At 67.4% G+C, this 25,380-nt stretch overlaps 3 protein-coding genes across 4 annotated transcripts; 2 read left to right on the forward strand and 1 right to left on the reverse strand.

Moving 5' to 3' along the window:
• Positions 1-264: 264 nt before the first annotated feature.
• On the forward strand, positions 265-11,699 carry ABCB8 (ATP binding cassette subfamily B member 8; the record flags this gene model as incomplete). Its single annotated transcript, XM_084230743.1, has 16 exons — positions 265-359; positions 3,077-3,386; positions 3,702-3,857; positions 3,935-4,029; positions 4,150-4,255; positions 4,843-5,004; positions 5,111-5,196; positions 5,306-5,403; positions 5,620-5,725; positions 8,255-8,288; positions 8,414-8,550; positions 8,708-8,802; positions 8,935-9,068; positions 9,689-9,836; positions 10,915-11,165; positions 11,574-11,699. The coding sequence occupies 16 exons, from the start codon at positions 265-267 to the stop codon at positions 11,697-11,699; spliced, it is 2,139 nt and encodes a 712-aa protein (XP_084086869.1).
• Positions 11,700-15,064: 3,365 nt separating this feature from the next.
• ASIC3 (acid sensing ion channel subunit 3) lies at positions 15,065-18,522 on the forward strand (the record flags this gene model as incomplete). Its single annotated transcript, XM_084229740.1, has 11 exons — positions 15,065-15,700; positions 16,334-16,484; positions 16,662-16,789; positions 16,916-17,117; positions 17,210-17,266; positions 17,378-17,525; positions 17,734-17,825; positions 17,915-17,994; positions 18,081-18,152; positions 18,247-18,305; positions 18,444-18,522. Exons 1-11 carry the CDS (start codon positions 15,167-15,169, stop codon positions 18,520-18,522), a joined length of 1,602 nt encoding a protein of 533 aa, XP_084085866.1. The 5' UTR covers positions 15,065-15,166.
• A 943-nt stretch (positions 18,523-19,465) lies between these two features.
• Positions 19,466-23,215, reverse strand: CDK5 (cyclin dependent kinase 5; the record flags this gene model as incomplete). Of its 2 annotated transcripts, XM_084229970.1 has the most annotated exons (12): positions 19,466-19,725; positions 19,806-19,886; positions 19,989-20,049; positions 20,535-20,604; positions 20,781-20,877; positions 21,018-21,092; positions 21,237-21,332; positions 21,998-22,054; positions 22,157-22,217; positions 22,348-22,415; positions 22,501-22,589; positions 23,179-23,215. In XM_084229970.1, 12 exons carry the CDS (start codon positions 23,213-23,215, stop codon positions 19,639-19,641), a joined length of 879 nt encoding a protein of 292 aa, XP_084086096.1. In that variant the 3' UTR covers positions 19,466-19,638. The 2 variants fall into 2 exon arrangements, with proteins under 2 accessions (XP_084086096.1, XP_084086097.1); XM_084229971.1 differs by lacking the exon at positions 21,237-21,332.
• Positions 23,216-25,380: the final 2,165 nt, after the last annotated feature.

Genomic DNA, 25,380 nt, shown 5'->3' on the forward strand with positions numbered 1-25,380 from the left:
GGGCGGCGGACGGGACACGGCGCCCCGGCGCCCCGGCGCCCCGCCTCCAGAGCCGGGGGCGGGCGACCGGGAGGCTCTGTCCAATCACAGTTCCCGGAGGAGGAAGGCGGACAAGTGTTCTCCAATCACAGCTTGCAGCGAGATGGATGCGTCCGTCCACCAATCCGTGCCGAGGCGCGAGGGGCTTGTCGGGAGCCAATATGGCGCCCTCACTGGGATCGGGGTGAAAGTGCTGTCCGGCCGCAGCTCTTCTCCCGCCCCATCATGTTGGTGCACTTATTTCGGGTGGGGACTCGGGGAGGCCATGTCCCAGGCAAGCCGCTACTGCCCCTCCGCTTCCAGACTTTCTCGGCCTTCAGGTAAAAAGGGAGAAACCGACCGGGGCCGGGGGCCGTGACCGGCCGGCAGGCGGCGGGCCGCCGGGAGATGGAGTCCCGGGCTCGCGCGAGGCTTGCTGGGAGTTGTAGGCCGGCCGGGTGGAATGTCACTCCCCGGGGGATTGGCCTCAATTGTTTACTGCGACGATGCAGGTGCGGCCCGTCCAGGTACAGCCGGAAGCTCAGTGTCTCTGGGTCGGCGATCCCGCCCGGTCCTGCTCACCACCAGGGGGCGCCGTGCTGCCCGGGCGGTGGTCTTGGAACTGGCCCGGCCCTTTGGACAAAAATTCTTAGTGACACTTACAGTTATTGGTGGGGCGCCCAGGATTCAGAGTGAGCTGAACAAAATGGTTCCTCTCCCTGGGTACTTTCATCACAGATAAAGGATCTGGTAGCTCGGACGTGTGTTTGCCTTACACGCTTTGGTCCACACACAGATGAACAAAAGCCCTGTAACTCCCACTCCAGTGTAAATGCTTTACTTCTAAACCTGAGGGGCCAGGCAGGCAGAGATTCACTGGGTGTGGATCCAGAGCTGTGACTGTTTGGGGAGGCCATCTGACGGATAGATGGCAAGCGCTGTCCTGGCTGGAGCTGGAAGTACTGCTGCTGGGAAATAACCCTCCTGTGCTTGGCAGTGACCGAGAGCTTTTTAGACCTTTGCAGAAGAGAGAAGCTGGAGAGTGGCGTGGTAAATTATTAAAGGGCTTGAACACAGCCCTTAGAAAAGAGTAAGGGTGTTGATATTTTTTAAACCAGAGAGAAAACCAAGGAGAGACATCAAATAACATTCAAGTGTTTGTGCGTTCACTAGTGCAGGGGTTTTCAAAAGTGCAAGTCGTGACACAATAGAGTATGAAATGAATTTAGTGAGTCGGGGCCATTTGGAAGTGAGTGTAAGAGAAAATACCAGAATACACGGTAAGAAAATCAGGGAAAGTGTTGTTTCATGAAGCATTTCAACTGTGTGATATGGTCCTGCTACTGGGTCACAGTGAAAACTGCTCCTATGTCGGCCTTAGTAGGTCTGCAGAAGTGCTAACACCGCAGTTCGTGGGTCCAGTCAGATTATTCTGCATCTCTAGTGAAGTCAGGCCCTCAACAAACAATGTTTACTGACCCCCATTATGTACCAGAGCTCTCCGTGCCAGGGGTGCCAGCATGACTAAGACTGGGAAATTGGACAGCAACACAGGGCAGGGAGGGCGAGTGCCCCCACCTCAAGTGCAGGCTCGGCACCAAGGCCACAGCAGGCAACCCGAGGGAAAAGCAAGCGGGGGTGCTGGGGTGGACAGCATAATCTAGAGCAGGCAAGAAGCACAGGCCTCCTTGAATTGGGGCAGTGGGATGAAGCCTGCAACCAGGAGTGTCCGGGAACATCCCAGCCTGTCACCCGGAAGGACAAGCCTCTCCTTTTGGAGAAGCCTTTCCCGCCTCATTGGGATTTGTTCCCCCCTTCTCTCTTGGCCTGGTTGTCACTTCTGTTTCTAAGGACTGCCCTGGCCGCCCTGTCGCCAGTCCTCTCCTCCAGCCTCACCCTCTGCTGTGGTCTTTCAAAGGCAAATCTGATTGGGTCACACCCCAGCCTAAAAACCAGGATAGGCCTTGTCACTCTCGAAAGTCCTGGTGTTTTATAAAACTGCTTCTCCCCCCAGTACCACGATTCCCTTCTCCTTTCCCTACGTGTCACCCCACCCCTCCACCTGGAGCTCTCCCCACTCTGTCCCCCGCACCCCCACCTGTTCACCTTGGAGCCTCACTGGGAAGTCCTTTCCTGACCTTAGGCAGGGGGAGCGGCATGGGCTCTGTGCTCTCACGCACTCCCACCATCCATCATTGTCCTCCCCACATGGGTGGCCTGTTACTAGAGCAAAGACCAGTGACCTGGGCCTATTTGAAGTGGCAGGAGATAGTGACGGGCTGCGTTCTTAGGTTTGTATTTTCTTCTTTCTGCTGACTGGGCGGGCACATGTTGCTCTTTCCCTCCACGCCAGTGTCACATCAGCCTGGGTGACGACGGGGTGACAGGGCGTGACGAGCACGGACTGGCGGTCTGGAGCCGGGTCCAGCCCTGGCCTGCCCCCCCAGCCTGGGCCGGGCCACCCACAGAGACAACAAGCAGGTTCCGGGACCCGGCAGCAGAGGTCCCCGCCTGTCTCAGTCCTGCCACTTGGGGACAGATTCTTTGAACTCCCTCATCCCCGTGTGACTATTTTCCTCTGTTAGTGAGAACCGGGGCCTCCCCTCCCAGGGCCGTGAGGACCAAACACGCGACTGTTACGAGGTGGACTCACCTCCTGCGCCAGCGTGGCTGGGCACGGGGGCGGCCCTGCCCTCTGAGCCCGGCTGCCCAGGGCCTAGCGCACCCCAGTCTGTAGAAGTGGTGCCCTCTGAGCCCTGCTGCCCGGCGGTTCTGGCTGGCGACGGTCCCTGGGCTGAGGCCGGTGCCACTGGAGGGGACGGGGCCCTGGGGGCCTTTCCGCCTGCAGACATGTTTCTGTCTCTTCCTCGGCAACCTTGCACGTGCGCTGTGCGTTGCTCTCAGAGACTGAAGTCCTTAAGAGCCGGCCTGAGAAGGGCAGCGACGCACCTGGCAGAGAAGCAAGCGCTCGTCTTGGAAGTTCAGCCCAGCAGGCCGCGCATCTGCCAGCGGGAAGACCGTCGCGCCTCGGGCCCTCAGTGCCGTTCTCTCCCTGCAGGAGCACTCATGGCCCTGGCTCCTATCTGCTCCGGGCTGTGGCCCAGCTGCGCGTCCAGCTCCGGGCCCGCCCGCCTCAAGCACGCCTACCTCCCTGCCGAAGGCCCTCTGCCTGGCGCTGGGCTGGGGGCGTCCTCCTGGGCCCCGCGGCGCTGAGTCTGGGCCCCCGCCTCTACCTGGTGGCACTGTGTGAGGCTGAAGAGGCCCTTCCCGCACGCCCCAAAACCTGTGCCGTGGAGGCCCACTTTAACTGGAAGCTCTTCTGGCGGTTTCTGCATCCCCACCTGCTGATCCTGGGGGCAGCCGTCGTGGTGAGGACCCCCCGCACGCGGGGCAGGGAGGCACCCAGTCAGAGCTCCGCGGGGACAGCTTCCTGCCTCGCCGAGTCTCGGGGGAGACCCCAGGCGGCAGGGGCAGGCTGGCTCGGGAATGGGGGGCCAGGGATGCCAGGAGCACCCTCACCCGGCTGCTGGGGCCACGGGGGCCCCCGGGGCTGACAGCCGGGGCTTTGCCTCTCAGAGAGGCTCAGAAACAGCCACGCCGTGGGCAGCAGCTGAGAGGAGGGGCCGCGGTCAGGGGCTTTGGTGGGGAAGACCATGGCCCCCTCTAAGCCGCGCCTCCCCCAGATGGCACTGGGCGCGGCGCTGGCGAATGTGCAGATCCCCCTGCTCCTGGGCCAGCTGGTGGAGATCGTGGCCAAGTACACGAGGGACCACGTGGGCAGCTTCCTGACCGAGTCCCGGAACATCAGCGCCCACCTGCTCCTCCTGTACGGCCTCCAGGTACAGAGCAGGAGGGTCTGGGGGCGCACAGGAGCCGCCGTGCCCTGCACCCCCCTCAGCGCCCGCCTCTCCCCCAGGGGCTGCTGACCTTCGGGTACCTGGTGCTGCTGTCCCGCATCGGCGAGCGCATGGCCGTGGACATGCGAAGGACCCTCTTCAGCAACCTGCTCCGGTACGGCCCGGCGGGTGTGGGCAGGGCTGCCCAGTGTCTGCCAGGGAGCCTGGTGAGCGTCAGGGTGGGCAGCTGCGTCCTGAATCACATCTCCCTCTTTCCCCCACATCCCGCCACCAGACAAGACATTGCTTTCTTTGACGCGACAAAGACAGGGCAGCTGGTGAGCCGACTGACCGCTGACGTGCAGGAGTTCAAGTCCTCCTTCAAGCTCGTCATCTCCCAGGTCAGTGCCTTGGTCTCCCCTGAGTGGGCAGCCCAGCCTCGTCCCGAGAGGGCCGCCTGGCTTTACCCTGGCGGAGGCTCACCCCACAGCCAGGAGCCGTCTGGTGCGGGTGTGGTGGGGATTGAGGAGCGCAAGGCGGGAGGTACCACGAGTCCAAGGTCAGAACAGGCCGTTTCTCTGCTCTTCTGAAATCCTGCCTCCCGGAAAGCCCTCCTGGGGCCCCAGACAGGAGCTTTCCCGACCAGCGTGCCAGGCGCCAGGCCACTCCGCCTGCCTTGCCCCGGAAGGCCTGGCTCGCTGACAGCCCTCCCCGCCCCCCACATCGTCACTGTGGCTGCTGGGTGACTCCAGACCCTGCCTGTCGCCATCACCCTCCTCTCATTGTCCCGCTGCCAGGGCAGAAAGAAGCCAGTGGGGCTCTCCGGGGAGATGCTCCGGTCCCTTCCTGTCCACCGGGCGAGGGGTTACCTGCTGGGAGGCCAGTGGCTTCCCCGGGTCAGACCTGAGCCTTGGCCTTGGGAGGGTGGAGCTGTTGCCCAGCTGGAGGTGCTGGTGTGAGCCAGCCCCCCGGCCTCTTCCACCCCCAGGGACTGCGAAGCTGCACCCAGGTGGTTGGCTGCCTGGTGTCCCTGTCCATGCTGTCCCCGCGCCTCACACTGCTGCTGATGGTGGCCACACCCGCCCTGATGGGTGTCGGGAGCCTGATGGGCTCAGCGCTCCGCAGGTTGTCTCGCCAGTGTCAGGAGCAGGTACCGAGTTCCCGCCTGTCCGGCCCACCTCGTTTCTCTCTGCCACACACCCCTCCATCCATCCTCCCTGGCTCCGAACTGGCCCCCAATTGCTTGGACTCTGCAGATCGCCAGGGCAACGGGCGTAGCGGATGAGGCCCTGGGCAACGTGCGGACCGTGCGCGCCTTCGCCATGGAGCAGTGGGAAGAGGAGTGAGTGGGGAGCAGCGGTGGGGCACCGAGCAGGGAGGGTGTCCCAAGCTCACCCCAGTCACCTCCGCCTCGTCCTGTCCCAAGTGCTGATCTGGGCCTTTGTCCCCAGGCGCTACGGCGCGGAGCTGGAGGCGTCCTGCTGCAAGGCCGAGGCGCTGGGCAGGGGCATCGCGCTGTTCCAGGGACTGTCCAACATCGCCTTCAACTGTGAGTGCGGGCCGGGCCCACTGTCCACGGGGTATATTGGGGGGGTTGGGGAGGCTCCCTTCAGCCCTTATCTCAAATGCCAAGTGAAGGCAGGGACTGGCCCGAGCGCTAGTCCATCAAGGCCGGGTCGGGTCGGGAACCCGGGGCTGCTGCTACCCGGCCACGCCTGTCCTCTGCTGCAGCCACCATCCCCCTGACCCCCGTCCCGCCCCGCAGGCATGGTCCTGGGCACCCTGTTCGTCGGGGGCTCTCTTGTGGCGGGACAGCAGCTGACGGGGGGAGACCTCATGTCTTTCCTGGTGGCGTCCCAGACTGTACAGAGGTGAGTGGGGGCGGGTCCCCCCCCTCCAAGAGTGCCCCCAGGGCTGGCGCGGCGCAGGGGCACCGGCCAACCGTCCCGTGGGCGTCACGCTTTCCACATTGTGGGAGGACCTGCATGGCGGGGACCCTTCCCCGTGTGGAAGCAGAGTCTGCAGCATCACTTACCTTGCCATGTGGCCGCCCAGCATCCTTCGGCACCACTGAGTCTGTCCCCCTGAAACGCTAGGCCCCTGCCCGGCCCCCCATCCTCCCCTCCCTGTGTGTCTGATGACACGGGCCTCACGACCTACTCGTGGCGCTCGGCACCACACACGGGTTCATCGGTGTCTGAGCATCGCCCCCTTGTCAGCCCAAGTCAGTGGCCAGAACAGCACATCAGGTGGGGGCACCCCATCTTGGACGTGGCCTGAGAGCTGCCCGCGCTAGTCTGGCCCCTGCAGATGAGCGCCCACCCCAGTGGCTCATTGCTTCCGGTTGCTCTGAGATCTGCCTGCCCTGCTGGGCTCTGCGGCACCCCACTGGCGCAGTGGGAACACCTCAACCTCTCGTGGACCAACGAGCCCCCAAAGCAGGCCCCCCTTTCCCGTCTCTTCTAAAACACAACACAAGCAGTTCCTCCCGCACTGCCCTTTGCTCCGCCTCTCCCCACGCTCTCCGGGTGCCCGGGCGCGGCCGGCGTGAGTATACGTTCTCGTGCATGATTAAAGAGCTTGCTGGAATGAACAATTGAAGAGGAGGATTGGGGCTCACCGGTGTGAGCAAGAAAACAGCATCCCCCAAGATGCCCCCCAGGTGCTCCCAAGTCTGGCTCCCCCCCCCCCCCCCCCGCCATTCTTGCAGAATTCCTTACCATCTCCTTCTTGGCTTAGGGGCTCCCCAGACATGGCCACAAACCCAACATCTCACTCATTTCTGGAGCCATACTGGCATCATCCTGAACCCCATCTTTCCATGCTGCTCCCTGGTCTGGGCCCCTTCACATCCTCTGGTTCTGAGCACCCAGTCCCTGCTCGAACCTGGGAGCTGTTCTCTGGTGGCCTTGGGATGACGAGGCTCTGATGCTGTGGAGATGGGGGCTTCCCTCTGCCGCCCCCAGTGCTGACTCATCTCCCCCCACCAGGCCACGCTTTGGCCTTGTGGGCACCTTGTGGTGCCATCCAAGCCCCTGGCTCGCTCGTGTAGTCACCCGGAGGCCGTCTGTGGGAGTAGGGCGGAGCCATGGTGGGCTCTCTACCCATGTGGCGGCCATCCCCAGGTCTAGGTCCCCTGAGACTCCCCTTCCCCAGCCCCTCCTGCATGGCCAGAGGTCGGGCCCTCTCAGCCCTTCCCTCCGCACGGCCTGTGGTGTCACAGCTCCACACGGGGCTCTCACCAGTGGCGTCTTCTCCAGCCAAGGTGTGGTGACTTGGGCCTTTTCCTCACTAAAGAAGGTTATGTGTCTCCCCCAAGGCTACAGAGAAGATTGGGGGCAGCCTTAGGCTTTGGAGCCCACATCCTAAGTGTTCTTTCCAGTGGTACTGGGTCCTGGAGGCGATGGGGGTGCCCAGCAGACCACAAGCAGGCCAGGCAGCCTCGTCCAAGTCCCGTGTGGTCCGGGCCTCACTGGGAATGGCCCCCCCAGCCAGGCCTCTGGGCAGGACCCCTCACCCCTAGCTTCTGAGCTATCTCTCAGGGCAAGGTCATCGCCCGCCCACCAGCCTCCCGTGTCTGGCTTTCAGTTGCTGCCCAACATCTCTGCCAGCCCTAATGGCTGCCCGGCCTCTGATGGAGAACCTCCCTGCCCATCAGCAGCCAACTCTGGGTCCTGGCCAGTCCTTGCTCCAGGCCTCCTTTGCCCTTTGGCAAGTGGATCGATGTCTGGGTGCCTGCCAGAGCCTTTCCTTGTGGATTTGGGGGCTCCTCCCCTGCTGCTGGAGCCACGAGACTGCCAGGGAGTCAGTGTTCCCTTCAGGGGAGCGACCACTGTCTAGAGTGACACACGCACAAGCCCACAGTCTGCAGGGGGTGGGGGCACCCAGGGGTCCTCTGCCTTGTCCTTCTTTGTCTGCAGGGACCTCACATTCGCTTTCCACCTTTATTTGACTTCAGTCCATGAATTCCCCAGGTCCCCATGGTCGTGCCAGGCCTCAGCCCGGCCTCTGAGAGCAGCAGCGGCACAGGCTGCGGGCAGGCAGCAGGGCCTCCTACCCCCTAAGTCCTCGGCCTACTTTCTGTGTGGCTTCTTCCCTGGAGCCGCTGTCCTGAGGCCACTGACAGTTGTCAGGCCTCACTGGGAATGGCCCCCTCCTGCCAGGCCTCTGGGCAGGACCCCTCACCCCCAGCTTCTGAGCCACCTCTCAGGGCAAGGTCATCGCCCGCCCACCAGCCTCCCGTGTCTGGCAAGGAGAGAGCCCGCCTGGGTGGCCAGTTCTGGGTGTTCTCTTCAATGGCCGCATCCTTGCCTCACCCAAGGCCCCCATGCCGGTGAGCCCAGCCCTCGCTGCGGCCCCCTCGGCGCAGGCTCTCACCCCGTCTCCCCTCCTCCTCACAGGTCTATGGCCAACCTCTCTGTCCTGTTCGGTCAGGTGAGTGGCAGAGTCAGGGTGCCCTGAGGGTCAGACACCAGATCTGAGCTGGCGTCGCCTCAGCCCTCCCTCCCACCCCACCCCTCTGCCCCACTCCCCTGACTGCAGTCTGACTCCACCCCCAGGTGGTGCGGGGCCTCAGCGCCGGTGCCCGAGTCTTTGAGTACATGACCCTGAGTCCGGGCATCCCGCTGTCCGGGGGCTGCCGCGTCCCCAAGGAGCACCTGCGTGGCTCCGTCGCTTTCCAGAACGTTTCCTTCAGGTCAGTACCCCGCTGGCCGCGGGCTGGGCCTGGGGGGACCGGTGGGTCCAGGCCTCCCTCTGAATAAGCCGCCCAGGGGTACAGCGAGTCTTTACAGGGGACCCAGACCACAAGGGGCTGGGCCCGGGTCTCATGGGGGTCTCTTGGCTCCTCCCAGCTACCCCTGCCGGCCCGGCTTCCCGGTGCTCAGAGACTTCACCCTCACGCTGCCCCCTGGCAAGATGGTAGCCCTGGTGGGCCAATCCGGGGGAGGTAAGAGGAACGCCTGGCCCTGGCCACAGGGGGCTGGGAGAAGGGGCCCCTCTACTCCACCACGGCTCCCTTTCCTGGCACGTGCTCCAGAAAGCAGGCCCCTCCCTCACTGCCCTGCTCCCCAATTCCCAGGAAAGACCACCGTGGCGTCCCTGCTGGAGCGCTTCTACGACCCCACGGCCGGCGTGGTGAGGCTGGACGGGCAGGACCTGCGCACCCTCGACCCCTCCTGGCTCCGGGGCCAGGTCATTGGCTTCATCAGTCAGGTGTGAGGCGACTCCCCTCAGCGCCTGCCCCCACCCCCGCCCAGCGAGTCTTTAACTTCCACCTGCCCGATTCCCCGCAGCCCCGCCTCCCTCTCAGGCCTCTGGCACCTGGACCTGCCTGCTCCCGGGGCCTTGGCCCTCCTCAGCGGGCCCTAGGCTGGGGAGGTTGTTATAGGACCCCTGGTTGCTCTGACAAGTGTGTGGTGTCCAGCAGGCCCAGAGGTTCCCACTGGGGACTGCTGGTGGCCCACTACCCACCAAGCAACACCCCACAACCTGGCCCTGAACGCTGGGGCTCCGCCACGTTTTCTGTAGGAGGCCCATCCTCCCGTGTGTGGGTAACCAGGGCACCCTGACCGAGCCAGAGAAAAGCAAAGCGCAGGCCCCCCTCCCTAGCTCACCAACCACCACCCCAGTCCTGGACCCTGTTCCTGAGGGACACCAGCCCCGGGGGCTCGGCCTCTCCTCGCCTTCATGCGCCCTTCTGTGCTCCTTTGAGCCGTGGTTTGGAATCGACCGACCTGCCCTCCAGAGAGTCCTGTCTGACCCAGATAGCCTCCCCTGGCCCTCAGGGCTTCAGGGCACAGTGAGAACATTTCCTGTGGACACCCCCGCCCCAGGAGCCTGTCCTGTTCGCAACGACGATCATGGAGAACATTCGTTTTGGGAAGCCAGATGCCTCCGATGAAGAGGTGTACGCGGCTGCACGGGAAGCCAATGCCCACGAGTTCATCACCAGCTTCCCTCAAGGCTACAACACTGTTGTGGGTGAGTCCCCCCAACCCGTGGTGTGAGGGGGTGGCGCCCCAGGAGCCTGGGCCTCAGGAAGGCCGAGGGGGCAGAGATGGTGCTGTGGGGAGGGAGCACAGGCCCGAGCAGGCCGTGTTAGGGGCCAGCACGGGAGGCGGGGAGCTTGAAAGCAGCGGCAGGAGCAGCCAGCGTCACTGAGTGACCTCGCTCCCTGTCACTCTGTCCTTTGATTCCTTGACTGCACCTGCTTCTTCTCTTGGCATCCCTGGGTCCAACTTGGTTGAGAGGGCGTCTCTTCTGACTTCCCCAGGAGAGGGCTTGGAAGGTTCTGGAACACTGCAGCGGGGCGAGTCGTGCCAGACAAGGCTCCTGCCTCAGCTCTGCGTGGGTCAGAGGGCCCTTCTGCTGGGACCTCGGGACGGGTGGAGCTGGGCTCTCAGCTCCCTCCTGAGTGTTGGGCCAGCCTGGCTCAGCACCAGCTCTGCGTGTCTGAGCTGTCCTAGGGTGCGTTCCTTCACGCAGAGTTCCTGACCACTCCAGTATGCAGGGCCCAGCCCCCACACTGTCCCCACCCTGGGCGGAGCCTCTCCTTGTTCCCCTGACCCCAGCACCTGCCCTGGCTCCGCTGGGTCTCCAGTCGCCCCTGGCTGCTCTGGGGTGCTGTCCCCTTGAGGCTCATTTCGTTCCCTGGCTTCCGCCCCTGCAATTCAGCCCCCAGTGTGGCGCTTGAAGAATGCCAGGGCATGAGCTTCAGCTCCCACCAGGCTGTCACTGCACCCCCCACCCCAGGTCCTGAAAATCCCCACAGCAGCCGGCTAGGAGCAGGCTGCAGCTTCAGGGCCCTGCAGGGCTCTGAGGCCCTCGGAGGGTACTGGGGCGCTGGGTGGCCCTGGCTCCATGAGCCGACTGTGGGACCCGTGTCACCCTGTGCACGTGTGCGCATGTGTCTGCATGGGAGCTGCCGAGAGGCGCCCCTTCTGCCCTCAGAGAGGGTCCTGAGGAGCCAGATTGGACATTCCAGACAGACCACCCCCTTGGCGGCACACCCCCTTCGGCTGAGGGTCGCTCACACCCCTGCCCATGTCTTCCTCCGCAGGAGAGCGGGGCGCAACCCTGTCTGGTGGCCAGAAGCAGCGCCTGGCCATTGCCCGCGCCCTCATCAAGCAGCCCCTGGTGCTGATCCTGGACGAGGCCACCAGCGCGCTGGACTCGGAGTCTGAGCGGGTTGTGCAGGAGGCCCTGGACCGCGCCAGCGCCGGCCGCACCGTGCTGGTCATCGCTCACCGCCTCAGCACCGTCCGGGGCGCCCACCACATCGTTGTCATGGCCCACGGCCGCGTCTGCGAGGTCAGCCCCCTGAGGGTCCCCAGTTTCACTCTGACAGTGGAACGAGTGGCTCTGCTGGGCCGCGGGGCCCGCCCATGGGTCTAGGCTCCTGGCTTCAGATACCCTGGGCCTCGGGCCTGCTTGGGGCACGGCGCGCTCTGACTCGGGGGACCAAAGCGAGAAGCTCCGGTGTTTGCAGGGTCAGTGGGCGCTGGGCCGGAGGTGGGGCTGCAGCGGGGCTGTGGCTCTGGCCTGCACAGGCCTCTGGGCTGCAGTTTTCTGCTCTGTGAGGGGGTAGACCGGCGGACACAGGTGTGGGCCGTCCCTTCAGGGCCCTGCTTTGGTTTCAGAAGCTCAGGTGTGCTGAGGCCTCAGGCTGTGAGCACTGAGCTAGGTTGTGGTGACCATCTGCCCTTTGTCCCCTCCTAGATGGGCACCCATGAAGAGCTCCTGAAGAAAGGTGGGCTCTATGCGGACCTCATCCAGAGACAGGCCCTGGACGCCCCCACCGCCAAGACTCCCGGAGGCCCCGGGAGCCGCCACCCTGAATCCTGAGATGCACCCTGAGGTCTGGTCACCGCTGAGCCTGGGGCCAGGGCTGCTGGGGGAGCTCCTGAGGGCCACAGCCTCTGCCCCACTGACCACAGTAAAGGGGCCAGCGCAGGCAGGAGGTGCAGGATCCCTTGCCCTCCCCTCCGTGCCAGGCTGCTGCCTGCTGCCAGAGCCACTTGCAGGGCTGCATGGGTGGGGCAGTGACCTCTGGCCCCTCTGCCCCATCCTCCCTTTGCCCAAACCCCCCCACCCCAGCCCTCAGAAACCTCCCTTCTCCCCTCCGCCCACTGCCTGAAGGTGGCCAGGCCTGGCGCCAGGGCACCCGTGCAAATCTGGACTTGGGGGTGAGGATTCAGATGAGGCTCCCTTCCCTCTCCACACTCAGCCCTTACCCTTCAGCCTCTGCCCCCCACTCTGTGAGAGAAGAAGCCCCATTCCCTGCCCCATTAACAGCCCCTACTCCAGATGACTGCCCCCCAGTCCAAGTGGGATGGGTCCCAGACACGTACCAGCCTGTCTAGTGAGCGTCGTAGGAGCAGGCACGCTGGAGGCCATTTCCTAGTCGCTCCCGACGGCTATCTCTCCACTGGCCTGCCCCCAGGCACCACCCAAGCCCCTAGCCGAGCACACACCACCTGAAGGGGCCTGGGAAGAGCCCCGCCCCTAGGATGCAGCCTCAGGCATGTGGGGTGAACAGTCACCAGGCCAAAGAGAGCTTGATGGCAGCCTAGATGGCAGCCTCCGGCTGACACATACCTAGTCAACCCCAGAGGTGGGACAGCAACTCTGCCTCGAGGGAGGCTTAGGCTCTCCAAGCTGTGAAAGAGGCAGGGCTAGCTTCCCATGGGCTTCTGAGGGTTCCGGAAAGGTGCAGCTGAAGGACCTTCGGGTCGAACTGGCATCCTGAGGCCACCGGGCTCCCCTGTGTGTCCTCCCAGGGCTGGGCTCTGCCCCTGTTGCTCCCCTCCCCGCCCAGAACCTTCCCACAGCCGCTTCTGGGCTAAGAATTCCACCCAGCCCTGCTCCCTCAGGTGCAGGAGGGGAGTGCCTGTGCAGACCTGCCAGCCAGCCAGCATCTGGAATCTGCCTGTGGGCCCAGGGCGGTGCTGCTGGGTCTCCAGCAATGGGCTGGAGCAGCAGAGTCAGCTGTAACTGGAAGCCAGCCTGGAAGAGGGAGCAGTGACTCCGGTGTGAGTACAGGAGCCCAGGCTGAGGGCCCACCCAGGCTCTTCCAGTGCTACTTTGGGGTCAAAACACCCATATTTATCCCAGGCTGACCCCTGACATCCTGACTTGTCACATCCCAGGGCAGCTGCCGCCCAAGAAGCAGAAGGCCAGGCAGTCTCCAGCTGCTGTGCCACCAAACCCCTCCCCACAAGAGCAGCCTCCGCCGGTGTGCGGTGCCTCCGTCTGGGAAGAGCAGCCCAGGCCAGGCGGCTCCTCCACTGCTCTGGCCCTGGCCGGGCTGCTGGACACCTTGACACCGCATGCCGGGTCTCCTTCCCTCGTCAGGGGGACACCCCCAGGCCCTCACGCCAGGAAAACAGTGACTTCCAGTCGCGCACTCACTCGGGCCTTAACCTCGAGCTTGGCGCCTGCTGTGGGCGCCGACCGGAAGCCAGGCTGCACTTAATCTCGAGAGCTTGTTTGAAGACTAAACGGGATAACCTGTGGTCAGCTCGACACTGCTGGTGCTGCAACTTCCGACGGTGGTCAGGACTGGGCAATAAACCTTTAGCCACCGGCTGTGTCCTGTTCCTTAAGCCCCTGTCCTCTGCCACCGCGCCACGGTCAGGGACAAGGCCTCCCTGCCCCTGGTCTCAGGACACACGGGGCACAGGTGACCGCAGCTCGGCGTCGGGTGAACTGTGTCGTTTTCTGCTCCCAGCCCGCGGTGTGCACCCGGGGTCCTCGAGTGCTTTGTCGGAGGAGACGGAATAGAAGTGATTTCTGTCAGCAAGGAAAGGTCGTGCTCGCTCTCTGTCCTGCAGCGCCACGGCTCCCACTTCCGGGCCCCCGGAGGCCAGGAGCAAAGCTCCCATGGGCGGGGCTCGTTGGGCCCTGACCGCCCCACACGGCCTGCTGGCGCGGCCCCTGTGGCCCCGAGTCGGGCCCTTGACTCGCAGCTGCCCAGCCTCTCTGCTGCCCGCTCGCCCCCTGCACCTCCGCGGAGCCCACGCCGCCTCGGACCCTGGTTCTGCCCCTGCAGACGCCTGTTTTGGAGGTGTCTGTCCCCCGCCCCCACCGCTGTCCCCGCGGGTCTTCAGCAGCATCGTCGGGCCGGCGCCCGGGCAGAAAGGGCGTGTCCGTGGCGCAGAGGCCCACGCCGGAGCGGCTCCCGCGGCGGGCACGGCGAGTCATCCCATCACCTGGCCGGCCTCGGCCCGGCCTTTGCTTCAGGGAGCTCGGCTCTGCACGCGCTGCTGAGAGCCCTCTGCTGCGAGAGGCTGGAAACCCCCATGACCATGATGGGGGCGTGAGCACGCAAGCGGGGTGCAGCGGCATGATGGGGTAGCGCGCGGTCGCCAAGGACGGGGACACGCTCCGGGGCCCGGGGGTCGCGTGCTCCCGAGACTTAAAAGAAAAAAGACGTGAGCTCCCCGGGCACACGCGTTCCACCTGGGGCCGTGGCGCGCGAGCCCCCGCCCGGGCAGAGGCAGGAGGGCCTGAGCAGAGGCGGTGGGAAGGGGGTCCCTCGAGAGAGACAGCCCCTGGCCCTGGGCCTGAAGAGGCCGGGCCGTCGCCGGGACGCTGGGGGCTCAGAAAGAGGAACCAGCGCAGCCAAACTCCCACCACTGGCCAGCTTGGTCATGGGCCAGCCCCGCTCTCCGTGAGACCACAAACATCCCGGGCAGGAGGGCGGGGAGGGCGGGCGGGGCTGGGTCAAGGGTCAGCGGCTGACCTCAGGCTGGACTTCACGGCGCTCGGCTGGGAAGCTGCGGACCCACAAGGCACCCGGCCTCAACTCTCCCTGGCCCCCTGCAAGCCCCACCCAGGACAGCTGTGGTTTCCCGCTGGCGCCTCTGGCCTCCACAGGCCCCCCCCATCCCACAGCACTAATGGCTCAGCCTGGGGCCCCAGGGACCTCCCCCCCAGACTGCTCTGCCGGCCCCCCTGGCCCCCTCGCTGCTGAAACCCAATCCTCTGCGGCAGCTCAGGCTCGGCGGAGCAGCCTCCAGCACAGCCGTCCTCTTCCAGTCGCCCGCGCCCTACCTGCTCCTTGCTGCAGAGCCCAGCCCGGCGCCGAGCCCGGAGCAGCCTCGGCCTGTTCCTGGGGGGCCGCGCAGGACGACCAGACACCGCACCCTCCAGCCAGGCCAGTGCCACCCCACCGCGGGCTTGGCTCCTCTCCTCGCCCCACCTGCAGCGACCCTCGCCCGGCCCCCGCATCCTCGCTCGCCCCCAGCCCCGGACCGGCTCACTCTCCTTCCCAGCCCCGCCAGCCCGGCCCCGGGGCCTGGGCTCCGGTCATGAAGCCCCACTGCGGGCCAGAGGAGGCCCGACGGCCGACCTCAGACATCCGCGTGTTCGCCAGCAGCTGCACGCTGCACGGGCTGGGCCACGTCTTCGGCCCCGGGGGCTTGACGCCGCGCCGCGCGCTGTGGGCCCTGGCCGTGCTCCTGTCGCTGGCCGTCTTCCTCTACCAGGTGGCCGGCCGCGTGCGCTACTACAGGGAGTTCCACCACAAGACGACCCTGGACGAGTGCGAGAGCCACCGCCTCACCTTCCCGGCCGTGACCCTGTGCAACATCAACCCGCTGCGCCGCTCGCGCCTCACGCCCAACGACCTGCACTGGGCCGGGCCCACGCTGCTGGGCCTGGAGCCGCACGAGCACGCCGCCTTCCTGCGCGCCCTGGGCCGGCCCCCCGCGCCGCCCGGCTTCATGCCCAGTCCCACCTTCGACATGGCCCGACTCTACGCCCGGGCCGCGCACACCCTGGAGGACATGCTGCTGGACTGCCGCTTCCGAGGCAGGCCGTGCGGGCCCGAGAACTTCACCACGGTGAGCTGGCCAAGCCCTGGGGACCCGGGGCTAAGCCCTGGGGACCCGGGGCTCCCGCCAACCCAAGCCTGAACCCAAAGGCCTGGTCTTACCAAAGCCAGGGAACCTTGCCACTCTCGCCGAGGAGCCCGTCTTCCCCAGCCAGGCCATGTCCCCCTCCCACCCCAGTGCCTTTCTGTCCAGCCCAGGACACTGTCCTTCTTGGGTCCCCTCCCTGGCGCCCAGCCAACTGCAGTGCAGCACATGCACACTCGCCCAGCCTGGCTCTGAGGTCTGGTGTGCATACACTGTTCTGGGGGTGGGGGTGCGAGGGCTGGGGAGTCTCTAGTGGGCCTGCACTAGGGCAGAAGGCCCCTTACTCTGCCGGGGCGCTGGGACTTGTGTTCTGCCTGCCTCTTTCACATTCGCCAGCCCCAGAGGGCCCGAGGCCTTCCAAAGAACACCTGTGCCCTCTGGAAGTGATGGGGCGGGAGGGTTCACCTCCAAGCGCCTGCATGAGGGCGGTGCTGAGACGTGGGCTTGGTGTTCAAAGGGGGGACGAAGGAGGCCTGTGGTCCTGTGTTGGCATGGGGGAAGGGCTGGCGGGCTTGCTGCTCTCTGCTGAGCTGTCACCTCTGCCCCCCGCCCCCTGAGATCTTCACGCGGATGGGCCAGTGCTACACATTTAACTCTGGCACCAACGGGGCCGAGCTTCTCACCACACCCCGGAGCGGTGCAGGCAATGGGCTGGAGATCATGCTGGACGTCCAACAGGACGAGTATCTGCCCGTGTGGAAGGACACAGGTAGGAGAGCACATGCGCAAGCTGGGGGTGCACAGATGGGTGCAGAGGGAAGGAGAAGGTGCTGGGCAGGCCCTGAAGGCGTATCCTGTCGGGTTGGCGCAGCACAACCTGGGGAGAGGGGGCGTACAGCAGAGGGCCCCCTGGGACTCGGGCCTCAGGGCCCCCCTCCCCCTGCAGAGGAGACCCCATTTGAGGCGGGCATCCGAGTGCAGATCCACAGCCAGGAGGAGCCGCCCAGCATCGACCAGCTGGGCTTTGGGGTGGCCCCAGGCTACCAGACCTTCGTGTCCTGCCAGCAGCAGCAAGTATCCTGGCCTTGCCTCCCGAGCCCTCCTCAGCCCCCCACCCCCACCCCAGGGCTCCAGCCCACCCCGCAGCTCACACCCCCCTGGGCTCACTCTCCAGCTCTCTCCTTAACCAGCCCCCGACAGCTGAGCTTCCTGCCCCCGCCCTGGGGCGACTGCAGCTCCGTGTCTCTGGACCCTGACTTTGAGCAGGAACCATCTGGTCCCCTGGGTGCCCCGAGCCCCACCCCAGGCCCTAGCCCTCCCTATACCCTAATGGGGTGTCGCCTGGCCTGCGAAAGTCGCTACGTGGCTCGGAAGTGCGGCTGCAGAATGATGCACATGCCGGGTGAGGGGCGGAGGTGGGGGGCGGAGGGTCTCACGGTGGGGCAGGGGGTGTGAGGGGCCGGGCCCGCCTGGAGCTGCCTCCCTCTCCCGCAGGCAGCGCGCCCGTGTGCAGCCCCCAGCAGTACAAGGACTGCGCCTACCAGGCGCTGGGTAAGGGGCCTCCCGCGCCCGCCGCGTCCCCTGGACCCCAGCCCCTCCCCGCTGCCCCCCCCGCCCCCCCCCCCCCCCGGCGGCCCTGACCACCCCCGGCCCGGCCCGCAGACGCCCTGCTGCGGAAGGACGCGTGCGCCTGCCCCACGCCCTGCGCCAGCACGCGCTACGCCAAGGAGCTCTCCATGGTGCGCATCCCCAGCCGCGCCGCCGCGCGCTACCTGGCCCGGAAACACAACCGCAGCGAGGCCTACATCGCGTGAGCGGGCGGGGGGGGGGGGGGGGGGGCTGCCGGCGCGCTCCCCGCCCTCACGGGCCGGGCCACGCACCTTCCCCCGCCGTCTCCTGCGCGGAGGGGCCCTCCCTCCCTCCCTCCCTCCCGCCCTCCCGCCCGGGCAGAGTGGGCGCCTCCGCCGGCAGCGGGACCAGCGAGTGTCCATCCAGCTCTCCCGGCCTCGCTTCCCCAGGGAGAACGTGCTGGTGCTGGACATCTTCTTCGAGGCCCTCAACTACGAGACGGTGGAGCAGATGAGGGCCTACGAGGTGTCGGAGCTGCTCGGTGTGTGTGTGTCTCGCGCACGGGGTGCTCTGGGGGCGCGGAGGTCGGGCGGGGCAGGGGCCGAGCTGACCGGGGTCCCGTCTCCACAGGCGACATTGGGGGCCAGATGGGGCTGTTCATCGGGGCCAGCCTGCTCACCATCCTCGAGATCCTGGACTACCTCTGCGAGGTAGGCCGGGGCCCCATGGGGCGGGGAGGCATGAGCCGGGGATCCGGGGTGGGAAGGCTGCACTGGCCACCTCCTCCCGTGCCCAGGTGCTCCGAGATAGGGTCCTGAGATACTTCTGGCACCGCAAGCGCTCCCAAAGGCACGCCAGCACCAACCTGGTAACAGCCGTCTCCCCCCGCCCTCCCCAGTGCGGGCTCACCTGGCATCCCTGGAGGACTCGCCCCTCCTCTGACCCTGTCCCTCCTCCCGCAGCTTCAGGAAGGGCTGGGCAGCCACCAAACCCAAGCTCCCCACCGCAGCCTGGGCCCCAGGTAACACAAAACGGCCCCCTAAGGTCAGGGTGGGGGGGGGCCAGGTCTGGCCCAGGAGGTGAAGTTCAGGTCCAGGAGGGCCGGGGCGCCAGCAGGGCAGTGGAGCGGCCCCGCCCAGCGCTGCGGTCTCTTCCCCAGGCCCCCCACCCCTCCCTGTGCTGTCACCAAGACGCTCTCTGCCTCCCACCGCACCTGCTACCTGGTCACGCGGCTCTAGCGCCCATGACTGTGCCAGGGCCACACCTGCGCGCCCCGGACGTGACTGGCCTGCCTGGCCTTGCCACCTTCACCTTAAATAAAGTTCTGGTGCGTCAGCCTCGGGTGCTCCTCTTAAGAGGCAAGACCGCGGGCCAAGGCCAGCAGCTCAAGGCCAGGGCCCAGGGCCGTCACCCCGAGACAGGCGTGGCGGCGGGCGGGGCCTCGCGGAGGGGCGGGGCCTCGCGGAGGGGCGGGGCCAGGGGCTCCTGGGGAGCACAACAGCGGGAGGCGCCGGTGAGGCCCCAGGAGCCCCTGCTGCGCCGGCGCGGACCGCAAACCCAAGCGCTGGGGCAGGCTCGGGGCCGGGAGGAGACAGGCCCGTTCCTCGGGAACACGCCGCAGCCCGCCCCAGCAGCCACCCGTGGCTCCCCACAAACAGCTCCTCTCCCCAGGAGCAGGCGGCCCCAGCTGGAGGCGGGGCGGGAGGGCCCCCCACCCCACGCCACCCCACGCCACCCCTGCCAGCAGGGCACACCCGGGCCCAAGCCCATCTTCTTGGCTACCCCACGCCCCAAATGTTGGAAAACCAGCAAGAGGCCTGTTCCTGACGTGACCCCAGCTTTGGGTCTCCCAGCCCCAGGCGGTGCGCAGGGGGTGAGGCAGGGACACAGGCAGCCCCCGGGAAGGCCCGCACTTCCCAGTCCCTCTGGGGAAGCCCAGGCCGGTCTTGCCTGCCCAGCCCCGTGACCGTCCCCTGCGCGCGGGGCAAGCGGGGAGCATGGGCGCAGCTGCAGCCGCCCAGCCCCAGGCTGAGAGCCGCGGGCTCCAGGCGCCTCGGGTCACTCAGACGACGGGAAGTCGGCCGCGTGGGTCTGAGCCGGGCGCAGGACCGTGGGCGTAAGACCCCTGCCCCCAGAACCCACCCGTCCAGAGCACTCATGCGCCAGCCAGGCTGTGGGAAAGGAGCCAATTTATGAAATTAAATAAAGTCCAAGGGGAGTCGGCCCGTGAGCGAGGGCCCTGGGCCCGGGCCCAGCACAGCTGGGGCTCAGCGCACGGCATCCCCGCTTTGCCTCCCCTCCCAGGAGGGGCTTCAACCAACCAGGCCCCAGCCTGGCAGCCAGGGTTCCAGAGCCTAGGGGGGACAGAAGTCGGAGAAATAGGGGTGCTGCAGGGCCTCCTCTGCCGAGATGCGCTGGACAGGGTTGCACTTCAGGAGGTTCTGGGGGGCAGAGAAAAGGGGGGTCGTCAGGGTCCCCAGACATGTGTCCCTAACCCACCCTCCACCCTGCCCTTGCTCACCTGTAGCAAGTCCCTCCCCGTGGCATTGAGCTTGGGCACGACGTTCACCAGGGACGTGGTGGCTGGGTACATCGGGTAGGGCTGGGGGGGCGGGGGGAGAGTCAGGCCAGGGCGCGGGGGCAGGGAGGCCGTCAGGGCCAGGAAACGAGGGGCCCTGATGAATGCCCCGACCCGCCGGCGCACCTTGTAATCCGGCAGCTTGGTCATGGCAGGCCACTGCTCCTCCGTGGGCGTCCCCAGCAGCGTGTCCAGGGGGTCAAGGGCCACTTAGGTGGAAAGGGACGGGGGTGGCTCTTCCCCTCCCGGGCCATTCTTCATACCCACCCACCCTCCTCACTTACCCGGCCCCTGGAGCGGTGGACAGTGGGCCAGGCGCTTTACAGACAGGCACCATGAGCCCAAACCCGGCATCGGTGGCAGCGAGCCTGCCCGCCTGCCCTTCCTGCATGAGCCGCCCTCCTGCCCGCGTGTGGGCATCCTCGGGGGCCACTGCTCAGCGGGAGCAGATCCTCTTGGCTCTGTCCCCCCATGTGCCCTCCAAGCCTACCGGCTCCGCCCTCCAGCTGCAGGGTGCGCCTGCCTGTGACAACCGGGGGTGTCCACCACTCTTTGCTCTCAGTCCCTCACTCTCGGGGGGGCACTGCAGCCCACCCACTCCTGCAGCAGCCCCCAGGGCGCCCCCTGCCCAACAGCGCTCCGGGGGCTTGGGCAGAGGGGCCGGGAGGATATCGGAAGATCCTCTTCAGCTGGTCGTCCACGTCGTTGCCAGGGAAGAGCGGCCGCCCAGCGTTGGCCAGCTCTAGAGAGAGGTGGGGTAAGCGGAGGAGACACATGAGGAAGCCCTCACACCCCTGGGTGCTGCAGCCTGTACCCTCCTCCCCTCCTGGGCTCCCTCTCCCTTCCCCAAAGAGGGCCCTCCAGACCCTGTCTGCCCACTCAGTGGGAGAGAAAGCACCCCAGGCCCCACCACGTCACCTGCGAAGATGCAGCCGGCTGACCACATGTCGATGGACGTGGAGTACAGCTTGGCCCCAAAGAGGACATCCGGTGGGCGGTACCAGAGCGTGACCACCTGGGGAAAACCCCACCCACACTTACAGGGCTGGGTAGGAGGGGGCTCAGAGAACAGAGGAAAAGAGTGTTTGGGGCCTGGAGGAGCAGCTGAGGTGCTCGCTGGGGACTCCCCACACCCCAGAGCCCGTCCCCGCTCACCTCAGCCGAGTAACAGCGCACAGGGATGCCAAAGGCTCGAGCCAGGCCGAAGTCTGCCAATTTCAGCTCCCCGTTCTGCGCGGAGAAGGGAGGGACAGGCAAAAGGGCTTCGCCCACCGCAGGGCAGCAGCCTCCCCGCTCCACTGTCCAGCCCTCAGCTGACGGCTCTTGGTTCCAGCCACCCCACACCCCACTTCCCACCCTCTCCCCAAGACGCACCCTGTTTATGAGCAGGTTCTGAGGCTTCAGGTCCCTGTGCAGTACGTTGCGGCTGTGACAGAAGCCCAGGCCTTTCAGCAGCTGGAAGAGGAATGACTGGGGGGGGGGGTCACACCCTCTGGAGAGGAGGCTGTGCTGGAGCAGCCCCTGCTGCCGCTTACCCTCTGCTTAGCCTCGAAACTCCACCCAAAGCCCACCCCCAGCACCCAGCTCGGCCTGCCATCACTCGTTCACCGCCACGCTCGGGGTGACATCGCTAGGTCAGCTCCAAGGACCCCTTCTGCACTGCGCTAGGCGTTCGAGGAAAATGGCAAAGGGGCTCTGGCCCCCACCTTTCCGGAACGTCCCTGGCCTCGCTGGCCACACACACAGCAGCCCTCAACACCTACACTGTGCTCTATCATTATCCGGCCTTTACTTCCCCCGGAACTGGGACAAGGCACTCGGTCCTGGGCCTCAACAGCCCCGGGCGCAGGGCAAAGCGGCCACAAGTGCTTTTGGAGGGAATGAAGGACCCTCGGGAACCTCACTCGCTCACCTCTCAAGGGTAAGTCACGTAGTGACCTGGCAGCGTTACCGTCAGGCCAAAGAGATCACGGAAAACGCTGGCTCAGGTGGGGCTTCTTGAGGGCAGGGGCAGGGTTTGCTCCTCCCCCTGACACCCCAGAGCGTCCCTGTTCATGGCCTCAACTTGGACCCCAAAGCTGAAGGCAGACCCCAACCCCGGCCTCAATGGGTCCCCTGGGCCCCAGGCCGCTCACCTTCACAATTTCAGAGTCTAGGTCACCGTTGCAGCTGTCAAAATACTTCTTAAGGTCCTACACAGGGACAGGGTGGGGGTACGGGACAGAGTTTATGGGGCCCTCGGTCTGGGCCCCTCTACCCTCCTCCCAAGGCTGCTATCCCCAAGCCCCTTTCACCTGGTCGCAGAACTCAAACACCAGAGTCAGCTTCTTGTCGCTGTGCAGGACATCGTGCAGCCTAGGGGGAGGAGGGGCTCAGCCAGGCAGGTCCGCAAGCCTGGGACTCCACCCCAGTGTCAGCCCAGCCCACCTCCAGGGCTCCCACCTCCGGCTGACCACACACAAGGCGGGGCCTGGCGGCTACGCACCTGACGATGTTCTTGTGCTTCAGCTCTTTGAGTAGGCAGATTTCGCGGAGGGCAGAACTTGGCACTCCCTACACACGGGAGGGGCCGGGCAGCAAGAGTCACATCCCACCCAGCCTAGGCCCCGGAGCCCCTGCAGGCCGCTGTCCAGCCTACCTCATCATCGTCATCCAGCCTCACTCTTTTCAGAGCCACGATCTCATGGGTCTCCCGGTTTTTGGCCTTGAACACTGTTCCATAGGTGCCTAGAAGGAGGTCGGGGTTGAGGAGCAGGATGGGGCACCCTTCCCCCCTCTGGGCCGTCCCACTGGGGAGAGTTATTTCTGACGCGTGGAGGAGTGAGGCAGGAGATTGAAAACCAAGGCCCGGCCTCCTGGAGGAGCTCTGTGGGGGCGTGAGGACGCGGCGGAGAAAGCGCCTGCGGATGGCCCAAGGGAGGGCGTGTGCTGCGGGGAAGGCTGCTGCAGCCGGGCTGGAAGGTCTAGAATAAAGGCGGCGCTTCCGAAGGGTCTGGAGAGGCGCGCAGGGTCTGGGAGAGGAGGGTCGGCAGGGGTGTTGCGGCCGGAGGTCGGCTGCGAGAACTGCGGGCGGGGCGGGCAATGCAGGAAGCGCTGAGGTCGGAGGGCCCGGCGTAGGCTGGGAGGGGGTCTGCAGGAAGAGCTAGCGGGGAGGACGGTGTCTGCACGGAGGGCTACGCTCGGGCCAGGGCTGCAGCCGGGGCTGAGTCGGAGTCTGCTGGGGACTGATGACGGTGGACGGACGAGGCAGGGCTGCAGGCAACGCTGAAGAGTCTGCAACGGAAGCTCTTGCAGGAACACCTCGCGGCCCCATTACCTTCCCCAATCTTCTCCAGTTTCTCGTATTTCTGCATAGCGGCGGCCGCGGGGACCCCTGCGGGCCCTCGGTCCTAAGACTCCGGCCGCGGCGTTGCAGAGGAGGCGGGACCCCAGCCTCCAGTCCTGCCCCTCCCTCTTGCCTGCGCATGGGCTTCTGGGGCTTGTAGTCTTAGGACGGCTACGTTCCTCAGGAGTGCCCGAGATCGTACGCCGCAGAGACTACAAGCCCCGGCAGGCTGCGCTCCGGGGCTCTGCAGCACTTGATTCCCGGGGCTCCGCGTCCAGCGCGGAGGCGAGCCCTGGACTTCAAGTCCCAGGAAGCCCCGCGCGTCCGCTTCCGGGCGGCGCCGGCCCCCGCGCGCCCCGCTGCCGTCACGCCCGGGAGCGCGGCTTCTCCCGGGCAGGGGCTCCGCGCCCCGAGGCGGCCGGGCCCTGAGCGGCTGCGGCTGCCGAGCCACCCGAGGCCGCCTGGCCGTCCCGGCGCGGCGGCCCCCTCCCCCGGGCCCCCCAGCGACCCCCAGGCCGGCCGGGGAGGGCGCGGGGCGCGGGGCCGCGTCTTCCCGCGGGCGGCTCTGCGGACCCGGTGCCCCGGGCTGGGGAGAGGCGGGGGAGCCCCCCGAGGCCGGGTTCACCCACGCCAGAGCCCCGCCCCCTCGCCCCCGCCCGCCGTCTCGGAGCTCGGCCCCGGCCGCCAGTGGCGCCGACCCCCGGGCCCCGGGAGCCCCCCCAGCACGGACCCCGCCCGCCGGGTGTGGCCGGGGCGGCCGCCGCCCCCCGGGGGACGCGCGGGCCGAAGCGGCGCTCGCGGCGGCCCGACCTCGCCCGGCGCGGGGCACTGAGCCCTGTCATCAGCCTGGGCGCCCGGGCTGCGGTCCCGAGGCCGCGCGCCGGGCCGGGCGGGCCGGGCGGGGTTCATTACCCGCGGGCGGCGCCCCGATTTCGGCGGCGCGGGCCCCGCCCGGCGGCGGCCCGAGGAAGGCGGGGCGCGCCCCCTGTCCGGGTCACGTAGCGGGGAAGCGGAGCCACAGCTGGGGCGACAGGCGGCGGTGGGAGGGGGTCCCCCCGAGGCCGGGGGCCGGGGGCGGGGCACCGCGGGGGACGGGGCAGGGCAGAGTCGGCCCGGGGCAAACGGCACCCGACCTCCAGGCGCCATCACCCCGCTTCCACCCGCCACCCCAAGAGGCGCTTTCAGGGGGCGGGGGCGTCCTGTGGGGCGGGGGCGAGCCCGGATCCCGCCGCGGCTGCTCGTCGGCGCCCTCCCGCCCGAGCCGCCCGGTCCCCCGAGCCGCCCGGTCCCCCGAGCCGCGCTCCCGCCCGGTCCCCGCGCGGGGCGGGCGCCTTCCGCCGGGGATGCCCGCGGGCCCGGGAGAGGCGTCCCCGCGCGCCCCAGTCCCGGCGGGGAGCCCGGCGGCGGCCTCGCGGGGCCGGGCGGCGGGCCGGCGCGGGCCGGGGCGGGCCGGGGCGGGCCGGGCCTGCGCGCGCCCCCGCCGGGTCTCGCCCCGCTCCCGCCTCCCGCGGGGCCGCGCACGGCGCGCGGGGGGCGCGCACGCAGGGGGCTGGCCGGCGCGGCGCGGGGGGAAAGTTGAGTTGGGAGAAGTTGGGAGCGGCGGGGGCGCGCCCCGAGGTGGGCACCGGGGAGTCGTCGGGAGCGCGCGAGGGCGCCGGGGCGCGGGGAGCGACCCCGAGACCCCCGGGGCGCGGAGTCCGGAGCGAGCGGGTGAGCGGCGGGGCGGCGGCGGGAGGCCCGGGGGGGAGGGGAGAGGAGGCGGGAGGAGGGGGACGCGGGCGCGGCGGGAGGGGTGGAAGTGGAGGAAGGGCGGGGACGCGAGGTCTCGGGGCGCAAGATGCCGCGGGGAGCGAGGAGCTGGTAGTCGGCGGAGTCTGGGCCCCCGAGGGCGAGCGGGCCGCGCCCCTGCCCCCCAGGGGTGGCCTCGCGGGGCGCCGCCGGCCCCCAGCCCGCGGGTGGCTCCAGACGACGCCCCCCCGACCCCCCACTCGGCCCTTCCGGGTCGCTGGGCGCCCAGCCGGGGCTGCCCCGGGCCGGGAGGGGGGCCGGGAGGGGGCCGGGCCAGGTCGGGACGCGGGTCGGGCCGCAGACGGCGGCGCGCGGGGATGGGAGACCGGCCGGTCGGCGGCCTGGCCCCTCCGGCGCGGGGGCGGCGCTGCCCGCCCCGGGTCCCGCCCGCGCCTCCCCGCCGGC

The sequence above is a fragment of the Talpa europaea genome (genome assembly GCF_964194135.1).
Source record: "Talpa europaea genome assembly, chromosome: 3".
NCBI lineage: Eukaryota > Metazoa > Chordata > Mammalia > Eulipotyphla > Talpidae > Talpa > Talpa europaea.